This window comes from Glycine soja, chromosome 11 (genome assembly GCF_004193775.1).
Source record: "Glycine soja cultivar W05 chromosome 11, ASM419377v2, whole genome shotgun sequence".
In the NCBI taxonomy this organism is placed as follows: domain Eukaryota; kingdom Viridiplantae; phylum Streptophyta; class Magnoliopsida; order Fabales; family Fabaceae; genus Glycine; species Glycine soja.
Window position 1 is genome coordinate 44536934 of NC_041012.1, and position 14711 is coordinate 44551644.

Consider the following 14711-nt stretch of genomic DNA (forward strand, 5'->3'; position numbering starts at 1 on the left):
AGTTCTTCAAATGGGGGATTGATATTTTTTTTGTATTTTAATTATTAATTATCTAACATCAAATAAATAAACATTTAAGAAATAATGATTTTTATCAAATTATTTATTAATTTTATGCATAAATTTAAAATTAACTTTTATTTCAAATGATAAAGAAAAAAACATGTATATTTATACTAATTTTTTATTTTAAGTTTGGAAGACTTTTTGAGTTTACAAGCTGAATAACAATTAAACAAAACACACGACAATAATTTCACAACAAAAAGGGAACAAACTTATTAAATACAATGATAAACAAAATCATCCAATTTTATAACAACTATATATAATATATATGAATATGTTTATAATATAATGTTACTAATTAGATGTATAGATATATAAATAAAACTTATAATAATACACAAAATATAGTTAATCATCAAAGTAATAAAAATTGATGAAAATTCATAAAGATATTATATATATATATATATATATATATATATATATATTTGGATTACAATATAATTAATTACAAAATATATTATTAAAAAAATTAGTATATAATTAGTGATAAATGATAACATATATTATCAGATTTATTAATTAGTATATATATATTTTATTTTTTCTGGAACTAATATATATTAATTATTTATTAATATATTGTTTTTATTTAAAATATTTTTTTAATAAAAATATATTAGTTATTATATAGCATTAAAGGAGTTTGAGGGATGGGGGCTAAAGCCCTGGTGTCCCCGAAATCCGTCTCTGATTGTTGATAAAGTTTAATTGTAATTTTGATTTATGGAAATATTTGTCATTAAATTGTGCAGTGTTTACAATTTAAGGGTCTTTCATAATTTTTAAAATCGCAGTCCACCAAATAATAATAATAATAACTTTTTAAAGTTGATGCGTATATAGAATCAATATTTTGATTCATTAATTGCCAAAAATTGATTTGAAACTGATGACCATCATCATACACAGGACAGAGCATGGGTTGTGCTGTGTCAAATTGGCCAAGGGATACCTGCGGTAACTCATCCATACACATTCATCGACCAATTATTTTATTCCTATAACATGTTGGTTTTTAAATATTTTGTATTATTAAAATCTTGAATTATTATAATAAGATTATTATCAACAGGAATTAAATCTAACGAAAAGATTTAATTTTTTATAACATAGTAAACTAAGATTTTCTTTTATTATGATAAACCAAGATCTGAACCAATGCGATTTTAGTTAATAGTATATATATATATATATATATATATAATGTATATTTTTAAATTGATAATGTATTAAATTTATATTCTATATTTTTATAATTTATTTTTTCTTTGTGCATATTTATTTTATCTCTTTTTTCTTTCATTTCTCTTCTAATTATATTAAAAAGTAAAAGTATTTAAACCTGAAATTGGACCCCAAATTAGATAGATTTAAATTATGTGAGATCCTCTTATTAGTTCTCCACTTATCTTTCTGACTGTATCTAAAGCAAAAAATCCCTTTAAAAGTTTCTCATACGTCATTATATACCCTTTCCCTCCAACAAAAATAATCTTTGCCCACTCTCTTTGTTCTCTCTTCTTGTTTAGCCTCTGTTCCGTTTATTCTGCTTGCCTTTTTTTTTTTCTTTTTCTTTTTCATTCAATTCTGAAACTCTCCTTTTCAAAACCAAGATACGGTGGTTCTTTTCGGATCCTGACAAACCGCCGGACCATGATGCGGTTTGTGATGTCTTCAAGCAGCATACGTGTGTCGACTATGTTCTTCATTTTTATGTTCCTGGCTTCCCTACACTTTGGATCCAACGCTCAACTCATACCACAAGATGAAGGTACTTAATTCATTTCCATTTTTGTTTTTTTTTGTTATGATTTTTGATATGTTACTATCTCTGTTCGAAACACTTTTGTAACTATATATAAAGTGAAACTGTCTCTTAACTTTTTTTTTTTTTAGAGAAAAACTGTCCTTACTTTTTACACCAACTTCATAAAGCTTCAATCTTCATCACTTAGTGCAAACCCCATCTTCCAGAATTTAGTTCATCCACTTGCATTGTTGCTTCTGTCACCAGATCCATAAGGAAATCACCAATATCTATTTTTTTTTTTTAAAGAAGTTCTGCATCTAACTTGCTGAAAAATAAAAACAAATAAAAAGTTTTTCGTTTGATTTCTTTGATCTTTGGATTCATCTGCTTGCAATGGTGTTAGATTCTTTGTCATACTTCAATTAATCATTGAATCATCTCTGCCTTGTATTTTTTAATTTTCTGGGATTATTTTGGTTCCCAGTGAATGGAAGGAAAAATATTGATAAGAAGGGACAGAAAATTTTGAAATTTAATAAATTGAAAGAGAGAATAAAATGAAAGAAAATTTTGAATTTTTTCATCTATACCTCAACTTTTTGTTTTAATTCAACCAATACTAATTACTCGTGTTTTCTCTTCTTTTTATTTTCTTTCTATCATTGAAGCGAGGGACTTGTTTTTCAGTATCTGGATTTTTTTCCCTCTCATTGAAACAAGGGATTTGTATCTGGATTCTGGATTTCTTTTGTTGTTTTGACATTATCGTGATTTTGGAGTGTTTTTGTGATCCAATGAAATCACGACAATTGTTCTTTACTATCCCATGTGATATGGGTAGCCTCGTCTGTAAAGGACAAATTAAAGGGGGGCCATATTTTTTTATTTTATTATTGGCTAGTGAGACCCTTGATTGCTTTTTCATTTTTAATAGATGGATCATGCTGCTAACTAGCCTGAATAAGAATTCTGAATACATATTTTTTTACCAAGTGTATTTGATTTTTATTTCTTAATCACCGTCACATTAGCATTATAATATATGTTATTGTAGCCAACTCAAGGCATGAATCATGCATCTGAGATATAAGATATTTATAATTTGGAAGACCGTTGTTTTCAATTGTGTTTGGAGTATGTTTAGATGGAGAAATTTAAAATTTTGATAAATTTTAAATTTTAAGAATTTCAAATACTTCAATTGAAATTCTTTTATTTTCAAAATTTTGTGTTTGGATAAAAAAAATTAAAATTACGAGGATGAAAAAATGAATGAAAAAAAAGAGAAAATATGATTAGTGTGTTAGTTATAGTGTTCCTCTATGCTCACAACCGATCAATATTTTAGGAGTTCAGAGATGTTCTTGAAGAGGATTGTAAGAGAATTTCAATTTTTCACCTTTTAGAAAGAAATTGAAATTTCAAATTTTAGTTGTTTAAAATTTTGTTTTAAAATTCCAAAATTTTAAATTATTCATTAAAAAACATCCAAACAATGAATTCTACGTTATAGAAATTCAAATTCTCTGATAAATTATTTTCCTCAATTAAATTTTTTTATCTAAACGCACTATAAATAAATTTTGAATAAATATTTTTCACTGAGTATTTTATTTTTAGTCTTTAATCAGTATGACAACATTGATTAGCATTATAATATCTGTAATTGTATCCATCTTAAAGGAATCAAGTAGTTGAGATAAGACATTAATAATTTATGACTGAATTATGTTCACCATATATTACAACTTACAGCTGTGGAGCAAGCTGATGTTGAAAAATTGTTAAATAAATAGTGAGGGCAAATTGGTAATATAAAGGTCATGTGATAGTTGTCTGGATGTGTGCAATCAGAAAGACAGTGTGGCCGATCGATTTCGTTCCTTTTATAGATTTTTGCCCTTTTGGGGTAAGCAAATAGTTTTCCCTAGACATGATTTTAATTTTACTTTTATCACTATTTCAGTAATGAGAGAGGTTTCAGTTCACGGGCATTACTAGTCACTAGCATGGCAATAATTAATAGTGAAATGTCAATTCTACCCACCTGCTGCATTATTATAGCAACATTTCCCAATTCTATTCACATTTCACACGCAAAAGAGACTAAAAAGAACTTACTATTTGGCTCAAAAATCAAGGCAGCAATATGAGAAAATAAATTAAAGGAGACAAAAAGAAAGTTGAAATGATTTGTGATGGATGGATTTTGATTGACATGTGAGTCAAATCGTGTGTCAACACGCTCTAATAATACTTTATTTTAGGATAAGCATAGCTTAGATTTCAATGTAATGATTTGTACCCCTTAAATCACACGATTTCTCCAGAGGTTTAGACTTTAGTTGTCTTTATTGTGGACGGCACGATGATCATGTTTTATGTATTATTGACGGCTTGTTATAATAATATTAATCTAATAGGACTAGATGGATGCTGCCCGGGGTTCATATGAGTAGTGTTGACTGTCGACAATATGAAGTTTGGAAAAAGGATTATCTTTGCATGCATGCAATGTTCAATTTCTTATTATATTTATAGCCCACCTTGTTTGACTTGGTCAAATTATGGATAAAAAGATAGCGTCGTGCTCAATTTGTTGAGGCTATTGACTAGAATTTTAATGGGCCAATGCATATGTTTGTTAATGAAAGCTTGCACTTGTTAAAAATATGAGAAGGTCTCAATCTAAAATTTACCTAAATTGACATGGTGTGATTTTACACTTTAGCATTAGATCTTCTTTTGAAAAGATTATAGATCTTAATACCAAAGAACTGATTATAAATTTTCTCAAAATTGGCCTGATGATTTTATAATTTTTTTTGAGGGGTAAGACATAAGTGTTTATTTCATTAATATTTAATATTCTAGAATAATTATGATTTATGAAGATGCCAGAAAGATTTGTTAGGAAGCTATGAGATTATCTCTTAGATTTAATTATGTTACTCACTGCTTAATAGTACTTGTCCCATGTGATGTGAAGCACTTTCACACTTGTTTTGTATATCAACGAAGTTTGATTAAATTAAAAACTTGTCCCATGTGAGGCGAAGAAGCACCACTTTCACATTGTATTTCAAAGAAGTTTGATTAAATTAAAACAAATATGAGATGCATGTAGCCTAAGAATAAAACTAATTAGTTTATTTTCCTTGTATATGTTGCAGTGAAATTGCTACAAGCAATATCAGACAAGGTAGAGAACTTGAATTGGAAAGTTACACAACGTTCCTGCAACGTAAAAGGGGATAGAGGATTTGATAACAGGAAAATTTCAAGGGATCAGGCTCAAATCATAAGGAATGTCACGTGTGATTGCACTTCTAACAATTTCACTACTTGCCATGTGACATCAATGTAAGCCTTTTTTCCAAACCCTCCCTTACTAGTGTGTTATACAGTTTAATTTTGTGCAACTTAGACAATTTGTTATTAACACCAATAGGCAATAGTGTGAGAGTTTGTGAAAAAACAAAAAGATTTTTTTTTAAAATGAAACTAATATGTGAAAATGTCACCTTTGGTTACTTTACATTCATTCGTATTTATTAAATTATTACTATAAAGAATATTCATTTGAGAATGCTAATTCAACACATTGGCTATGATAGCTCTCTCAAGGGTCTCAATATATCTGGACCTATACCCGATGAATTGGGAAATCTAAATCGACTTGAAATACTGTAAGTGGTTATAAATTCTTTCTCCCTCTTACTTTTTTAGTTGTATGTTCACAAATGTTGTCATTGTGTTAGAAAATATGGATTAATCATGTACGTGATTGTTGTAGTCACAAATGAGGAAGCTACTGTGCTATCGTTTTGGGATGTTAAGCATTTGTTGATAGCTAATTTCATAATAAATAAATGCAAAAAATAAATAAATTTGGGTTAAATATAACTAACAATTAATGAAGTAACGTGCCACCAAAAAAAATTAATGAAGTAATGAAAAACTCAACCAAACAAGAAAAAAATAACTATGAACGGTAACCAATGAATGCGTGAGTTGATCCGGTTGAGTAGTGTGTGCGTGAGTTGCTATAAACCTTTTGGTACTGTCTTTCCAACTTATAAAAAAAACTATGGACTGTAGAGTGATGCCACACCATGCATGCTATTGTACAAATATGAATGGTGAATTGCAATATTTTTAGTGTTATTTTAACATTAGTAGTATACATTCTAGTTCTTTCATATGAAAGTGAAACATTATGAACTTCATCAAATGCAAAGGAATCTACTACGTAGAAATAACTAACTGATACTTTTATACTGAGCAGTGATCTCACTCGGAATAATTTCAATGGCTCAATTCCAAAAAGCCTTGGACGCCTCTCATCAGTTGTCACTCTGTAAGTCATCATTACCTACGCATCCGTGTGTTTTTATCTTGCTTGCTCTATTTGTGAGGCATGTTCTTCATTTGTTAACTAAGAAACTTTGAGAGTGTCGTTTTTTTTTTCTTTTTATTGAGTTTAGTTTTCATAAATTGCAAGTGTAAAAAAATTTACATTGTTAACCCATTAGAAATCACCCTAGACAAGGCTCTGGTTTTTAGTCTAGTCAAATGGTATTGTGTGATCTATGTAGTCACGTTTAGTGGGATAAAACTTTATCGTTGTCATAACCAACTAGGAACCACCCTGGATTTGAATTTTAAAATACTTATTACAAAAGTCAATAATCTGACCATATATGACAACCTATAGTTGGATGATAGTGTAAAAAATTTTTATACTATCATTGTATTTTAATTAAAATAAATCCTAAATAGGGTTTGCATGATTCCTCACAGTACAATTGCTACGATGCTTCAGGTCACTTTTGGGAAATCGACTTACTGGTTCAATTCCCTCAGAAATTGGTGACATGGCTAGTCTGCAAGAACTGTAAGCGTTTGAGAAAGCTATGATGCCAATTGATTAATATTGGAGGTGGAATAATCATAATTGTAATCCATGTTTACAGGAACTTGGAAGATAATCAACTTGAGGGACCTCTTCCTCCGAGCCTTGGAAAAATGAGCAGCTTGCTGAGATTGTGAGACTATTTGTTTCATTTTAGTAATTTTCATTTTGATGTCCCTAATCAATTTCAATCATTAATCTGTCTCCATATTATCTACAATTTCGTACTGTTTTTGTCCACACATCCCTAACTCCTTTTTTTGCACTTTAACTAAATGAATCTGCAGACTTCTTTCTACAAATAATTTCACAGGGACAATACCAGAAACATATGGAAATCTAAAGAATCTCACCATGTTGTAAGTGATTTAATATGATGCAATTTTTCCCTTTGGTCTTCATTTTATGTCTACGTTAAATTGTGAAATAACACAACATTTTCTGCATGCAGTAGGATAGATGGGAGCAGTTTATCTGGGAAGATACCCACTTTTATTGGGAACTGGACCAAACTTGATAGATTGTGAGTCTAAATTTTGGTTCATCCATGACCTTTTCTCTATTGAAGAATAAAATAACGTTATATAATGTTTGCATTTTATTATATGAGAAAACTGTTTTTTTTTTTTTTTTGTAGGGATTTGCAGGGCACATCCATGGAAGGCCCGATTCCTTCTGTCATATCTGACTTGACAAATTTGACAGAATTGTGAGTACTTTCTCCTTTTAAGAGTATTCCAATAGAGAAATATTTTCTTTTCATTGATGGAACATTTATGTATCAGGAGGATATCTGATTTGAAGGGACCAGCTATGACATTTCCTAATCTGAAGAATTTGAAACTCTTGCAAAGACTGTGAGTTGAAACCTTCACTGCTCTTACGTGAAGGACTATATAATTCGTTTAGGCTTTTATCATTTGATTTATTTGTTACTCAGGGAATTGAGGAATTGCTTAATAACTGGTCCCATTCCAAGATACATTGGAGAAATAGAAAGTTTAAAAACTATGTAAGTTGCATCAAGAGTATATTACTAGCTATATATGCTTTTAAGTTTTTTTTATCTACCTGTTTACCGATCTCATTATTATCTTACTTTAGTTTACAAAAACACATGTAAATTTACTTGACTTAAACAGAAGCACAAACACCTTTCTTGTTTGAAGTGTTGCCGTGTCAAACACGTTTCTGACAATGACACATCCGAACACTTGTTCGACATTTGTCCAACATTTCTTATTAGGTTTCAGATTTAAAAATTATATTTTGTTGGCTTGAACACTTAAGTTGTTACCTTTACACAACTAATACACTTGAAAAAACATAGAATGTTGGTTTAAAAAGATAAATATACCATCAATTTAGATATTTTGTTATATCTTATTCATATTTCATTTCATTAGAATCTTTCTAGTTATGTTTGTATGTGATGTCCTCATCTTCTATATTTTAAACATTAGTCGTGTCAAAATGTTTGTGTCCGTATCGTGTTTGGTGTCCATGTCAGAGTCTGTGCTTCAAAATAAACACACACAAAAGAGGGACGATGCCTAGTATTGTAATAAAGAAATTTCTGGTTGCAATCACAATGATTAACGAAAGAAGTTAAATCATCACACAAATAAGGATTTAGAAGTGACTCTGTAATACTTTGATTCTTTTTATTATCTTCATTTCTACGGTCTGTGTGTTTATTTGAATTTCGCACATATATTGTTATGTAGCACCTTTTTCTCCTTCTATTCTTTAGATTAAGTTTATGAGTACGGAATTTCTTCATTATAAATATCAGGATGTAGGAAATAATTTGAATCCAATTAATGTTGTGATTAACACTTCTTTGCCTCGTTGGTAATCAACTGATCATTGTTAGATATTTTAAAAAACTTATTTTTAGACACTCTTCAGCCGTTTGTGTAATCATTGAGAGCATGTCCTTTAAGGTAATTGTGATTTGTTGGTTAGTTATACTAGTATAAAGACAGTATACAAACCAAGGATGTGGGTATAAATTTTAGTATGCATCATCTGTACAAATTATTATCTGCAATATTGTGTTTCAAAATACCAGCAAAAAGAGAAAAAATTTAAAAATTATTGGAAACTTGAAATTACCTCTCATTATATTTTGTTGTTAGAATTTGGCTGTGGCATGTTCCACTACTTCATCATATTAATTTCCCTTTTTCTCTTTCAGAGATCTGAGCTCCAACATGCTGACTGGTACAATCCCAGATACATTTCAAGACTTGGGAAAACTAAATTACTTGTAAGTGTGTATTTTCATTTGCCAGCAAGAAGATTAACTGAAAGGATGTGGATGCTCCTATTAATTTGATCTCAAGAATGTTGGCTGCTTTTCTCAATTTATTTTTCTCTGATATAATGAGGCATGTTCATGATGGACGCAGGTTTCTGACTAACAATTCTCTAAGTGGACGAATTCCTGATTGGATACTGAGCATAAAACAAAATATGTAAGCATATTTCCTTGAATTTTTTCCACCCCTTTAATTGCATACTTTAGACTCACTTGGTCGAAATTTAGCTTGAACTTTTTCTTATGCTTAGTCTTTAGCACTCACTGAATTATGAAATTTAGTCTCACTTTATTTTCTCTTTCAGTGATTTATCTTTGAACAATTTCACAGAGACTTCTGCAAGTAATTGCCAAATGTTGGATGTGTAAGCTTCTTTTTGTCTAGAAAATATTTAAGCATTTCACCTATGTCAATACTAAGCATGTCATTATTATTGAACAGGAACTTAGCTTCCAGCCTCTCTCGCTCAGCAAACACTCCGTATGTTCCTTCTTGTGGTCTAGTTTTAATTCTATATCAGCTTTGAATCATCTGTTGAAACTAACTTTATATCTTGTAGAATATCTTGTTTGAAGATGGGCCAACCTTGTTCAGGAAAACCCCAATGTGAGTGTCTACCCTTAAAAAATCAATCATGTTTCCATAAACTACAATGGTTTTGTTAATGAAGTTATGATAGTTTCATATTGAAATTTGAAGTACCATGTATGAGAGAACAAGTTTTTTTGTTTATCTATCCCTGCTCTTTCATTAAGCATATTCCTTTTTCTTAATAAATTATTCACTTTCACTGTGTCCCTGCAGTTCATTCACTGTTCATAAACTGTGGAGGACCTGAAACAAAGATTGAGGGCAATGAATATGAGGCTGACCTCAATCTACGTGGCATTTCAAACTATTTTTCTAGTAATGGTGGCAAATGGGCTTATAGCAGCACTGGAGTATTTCTAGGAAATGATAAAGCTGATTATGTAGCAACAAATCAGTTTTACTTGAATATTAGTGGTCCTGATTACTTCAAAACAGCCCGCATGGCCCCTCTGTATCTTAATTACTATGGCCTTTGTATGCTGAACGGCAATTATAAAGTGAAACTTCATTTTGCTGAGATAGCATTCTCTGATGACCAATCATATAGCAGCCTTGGAAAGCGTGTATTCGATGTTTCAATTCAAGTGAGTAATGAAGCAAACAATTTGTTACATTTTTTTTTTGTTTCTCCTAAAATTTTACTCATATTTTGTATCTGGTTCTCCAATAACACAAAAGTTCTGAAGGTAGATATTTTCATTACTGTATATTGACAGGGTTTTAAATATTTGAAAGATTTTAACATTGCGAAAGAAGCTGGTGGAGTTGGTAAGGGAATCACTAGGGAGTTTAATGTGAATGTTACAGACAACACCTTGGAAATCCACTTATCCTGGGCAGGAAAAGGAACTAATGCCATTCCTATAAGAGGTGTATATGGACCTCTCATATCTGCTATCACTGTGACCTCAAGTAAGTAGTTTTCATAATATTGGTTTTCTCTGTCAAATACCTTGTCCTTTCATGTTCTGTAAGCATTTCCACTTTGTTGTAGACTTTAAAGTTTATGGACATGGGTTCTCCACTGGAACAATTGTTGGAATTGTGGTTGGGGCATGTGTGATTGTCATATTGATACTCTTTGCTCTTTGGAAGATGGGTTTCCTTTGTCGGAAAGATCAAACAGACCAAGGTAAGATTAAAGTCCAAATTAAACAGGCAGTTAGTGCCCTTATGATTTGGTTTTTGCTAATACAAAGTTCAGATTGGTTTGCAGTGAAGCATGATGAATATAGATCTATTAGAATCTTATAATATACTAATAGACATGACTTTTTTTTATAAATACTAATATTAGATTATTTGACAACATAAAATTTATTGCAAAGATCTAAATTGTGGTAAAGGTAACAGAAAATGCACACTTGGTTTCTCAAAAACAATTCTCTGATTTATCTGTTTCTCTGTCTCTACCATTTCTCTTTCTTTTCAATTATACTTTTATTTCTGAGTAGTTACATCTACCTTGTTGCAGAACTTCTAGGTCTGAAAACAGGTTATTTCAGTTTAAGACAAATTAAAGCTGCTACTAATAACTTTGACCCAGCAAATAAGATAGGTGAAGGGGGCTTTGGACCAGTATACAAGGTAAATTTGATAGATTATAGTCATTTTAAGCAGTATGAAGTTTTGAAACATTATCCCCAATACTTATATAAATGAAAACATGGTACTAAAGACATCGCTATTCACAGGGTGTACTATCAGATGGTGCTGTGATTGCTGTTAAGCAGCTCTCCTCCAAATCAAAGCAAGGGAATCGCGAATTCATCAATGAAATAGGCATGATATCTGCTTTGCAGCATCCAAATCTTGTGAAACTTTATGGCTGTTGCATTGAAGGAAACCAGTTGCTGCTAGTATATGAGTACATGGAGAACAATAGTCTTGCTCGTGCACTTTTTGGTAAATGCTTCATGAACATCTTTGGCTGTGTATGCCACTATCAAGTTAAAATCTAACTGAGAAGGCTTCCTTTTCTAGGTAAAGAAAATGAGAGGATGCAATTGGACTGGCCCAGAAGAATGAAAATTTGTGTGGGGATTGCAAAGGGATTAGCTTATCTTCATGAGGAGTCAAGGTTGAAAATTGTGCACAGGGATATTAAGGCAACCAATGTCTTACTTGATAAACATCTGCATGCCAAGATCTCTGACTTTGGTTTAGCCAAACTTGATGAAGAAGAGAACACTCATATCAGCACAAGGATAGCCGGGACAATGTTAGTACTGTGCCACAGCACTTCCTGTTTGAATCCTAGACTTTGCTTGTCTTTAATAGGCTTGCAGTGTTATCCACAATATATCTATAGCTTGCATTTATAATCATTTAAATAATAATAAAAATACACATTTCATTGTTTTGTGAAATCACTGACACAAGGGTATTAAATGTTTTCTTATCAGTGGTTACATGGCTCCTGAGTATGCTATGAGGGGTTACTTGACTGACAAAGCAGATGTCTATAGCTTTGGAGTTGTAGCTTTAGAGATTGTTAGTGGAAAGAGCAACACAAATTACAGGCCAAAGGAGGAGTTTGTATATCTTTTAGATTGGGTAAGTTACACTTTTTTGTGTGGCTTTTGTGTTTTTGATTAATTGAAGTGGGAGCATAATACGCAAATTATCCCGTCATCATCACAAAATATACCTAGTTTAATATTTTCAAAATATCTTGCCTTTTTCATCTATATCCTACTATAATAATGATCGGGGATAATTTGATACTATAAATTTAAGTAGGCATCATTATGCTTATCTTTTTCTTATTACACAATTTCCTTTCTTGTTTCCTAGTTATGGTTTGCTTGAATTTCTAGTGCTATTTGTTGCATGTCATTGAAGGCCTATGTTCTCCAAGAGCAAGGAAACCTTCTAGAGCTGGTGGATCCAAGTCTTGGTTCAAAGTACTCCTCGGAAGAGGCCATGAGAATGCTGCAGTTAGCACTCTTGTGCACCAATCCTTCTCCCACTCTTAGACCATCTATGTCATCAGTGGTGAGCATGCTTGAGGGAAAAACTCCAATTCAAGCACCAATAATTAAACGCAGTGACAGTGTAGAAGATGTAAGATTTAAAGCCTTTGAGATGTTATCACAAGACAGTCAAACTCATGTCTCTTCTGCATTCTCACAAGATAGTATAGAGCAAGGAAGCAAATCAATGGGGGGACCATGGCTTGACTCCTCCATATCTCTTCCAAGTAGAATTGATTATGCTTCAAACGATCAACTTATTAGAAATTCGAATAATGTGTGATTTACAAGTCGGGGAAGTTAACTCATTAAATTTAAATTCTTTGTATCAAAGGATGTAAACAGTAACCAGTCAGGGAGATAGAATACATACAAAATGTGGTGAAGTCAAACATCAGGTTTTAAAATGTATAGAAGATTTTTCATAGTTATTTGCTATATGTATGGTGGTTTAAAGGTGTTTCATGTGTTAATCTTACGAATATGACATTCAATTCCAGTTTCAAAGTGCCAACAACATTGATTTCTGAGGCATACCTCCATAATGGCAGCAAGAAGGTTTAATTTACATCATACAAAACCATCAAATGTTTTTGGGTGAATATTATTGTTTATTAGACTTCGATGAATTAAAAAACTTGGAGATAATTCACAGCCTTAAAATTTGACAACGAATTAGACTAAAAAATAAATGAAGAAAAAGTTTATGTCAAACAGAAACCAGTTATCGCCTTAAGGATGTAAATTTATTTTCATGGTTTGTTAAGAACATGCTACAGCCTTGCTAGAAACTGTCAAAACTTTAGCCAATAGTCTCTATGATCCCAATGAAAGATACTAGTTAAGTAAACTTAACCCACAGGTTAATCTTCAAGCTTTTTCAGGTGATAATTGAGTGGTTCTTTTTAATGTCTGATTTAGAAGCTATGATCACAAGCAAGACTGACGAAGATCAAGGGATCTTACACCAAAATTCATATCTAATTTTCCCATTTGAAGGAAAAATTGCTTGAGAAGTTGCAGTTCACTTACAAAGGAAAGATCCTCCCCAATTAATTACTATTAGAATATGAATATTAATATTATACTGATCTAAGAAAAATAACAACTAGAAGTACTCCCGCAACTCAAGAAAAAATAACGAGAAGTACTCTCACAACTCAATTTGAATCTAACTTTTAGAAGTTATACCCGCAAAATATTTAGAAATTCAATAAAGTACACCAGGATCCAATATGACAAAACTAATACACTGGCAAAATAGGAGGGTTTTTTCTTCTTCTTTTTGGATTTCTTGCAAGTACGGTCAAGAAACCAAACCTATATGTACACTTTCATGCAAAATATAGAACTGATTATACCAAACTCTAGAATGCTATCAAAACTCAATGCCACTATTTATCTGAATGGAGAAGGAAGGGTGCCCAACGGAGGATCAACTCTTAGAACAAGATCTGAGTTCCCCATATTTCCATTCCACTTTGATCTGCCAATCTGTAAGACAAACCATTTAGATTATGATACATAAGCACTCTCCTTCCACGATGGACTTTGAAAATAATAGTTAGCGCTGATAGAGTCTACAAATTTTCATTGTTATTGTTACTTCTCTGACTAAAATTAACCGCATATACATATATGTATGCACATGCGTATGTTATCTTGACAAGTACACACTCAAGGTTTCTTAGGATGTGTTTGGTTTGCATTTTCATTTTCTGTTTTCATTTTCTGTTTCCATTTTCTGAAAACTGTTTTCATTCTCAAAAGATTTGAATTCTGAAAACATGTTTGGTTTGATTTCTTGTTTTTTGATTTCATGAAATAAAAATACTGAAAATTTATGATATATTGACTTATTGTCTTTTTGTATTTTTAGATTTGCTTAAAACTACACTCATTGTCACCGCAATTTCATTTTAACTGAAATGAGATTTCTGTTCTCAACTGAAAACACTGAAAACGAAAATTTATTGTTTTCATTTTCTAGTTGTTTTCTGTTTTCATTTTCACTGAAAATGTTTTCAGAAATAAAACCAAACACATTTTCATCACCATTTTCTATTTTCAGTGAAAATGAAAAC

The 14711-nt window shown here is 31.2% G+C and overlaps 1 protein-coding gene across 1 annotated transcript; it reads left to right on the top strand.

The window, feature by feature from the left end:
* The first annotated feature begins 1541 nt into the window (after positions 1-1541).
* LOC114375986 (probable LRR receptor-like serine/threonine-protein kinase At1g53430) lies at positions 1542-13144 on the top strand. The gene is made up of 24 exons (XM_028333877.1): positions 1542-1843; positions 4996-5185; positions 5440-5511; positions 6111-6182; positions 6648-6719; positions 6799-6870; positions 7025-7096; positions 7189-7260; positions 7375-7446; positions 7523-7594; positions 7678-7749; positions 8938-9009; positions 9152-9217; positions 9366-9425; positions 9503-9541; positions 9621-9667; positions 9866-10236; positions 10369-10564; positions 10647-10784; positions 11127-11239; positions 11347-11557; positions 11636-11873; positions 12058-12208; positions 12497-13144. Exons 1-24 carry the CDS (start codon positions 1726-1728, stop codon positions 12908-12910), a joined length of 3072 nt encoding a protein of 1023 aa, XP_028189678.1. The 5' UTR covers positions 1542-1725; the 3' UTR covers positions 12911-13144.
* Positions 13145-14711: the final 1567 nt, after the last annotated feature.

Bases quoted from the DNA above. Each gene is read 5' to 3' on its own strand.
- LOC114375986 (XM_028333877.1), top strand. From the start codon at position 1,726: ATGATGCGGTTTGTGATGTCTTCAAGCAGCATACGTGTGTCGACTATG. The intron at 7,750-8,937 runs GTAAGTTGCATC...TTTCTCTTTCAG, and splicing joins ATAGAAAGTTTAAAAACTAT to AGATCTGAGCTCCAACATGC. The intron at 9,668-9,865 runs GTGAGTGTCTAC...GTGTCCCTGCAG, and splicing joins TTGTTCAGGAAAACCCCAAT to TTCATTCACTGTTCATAAAC.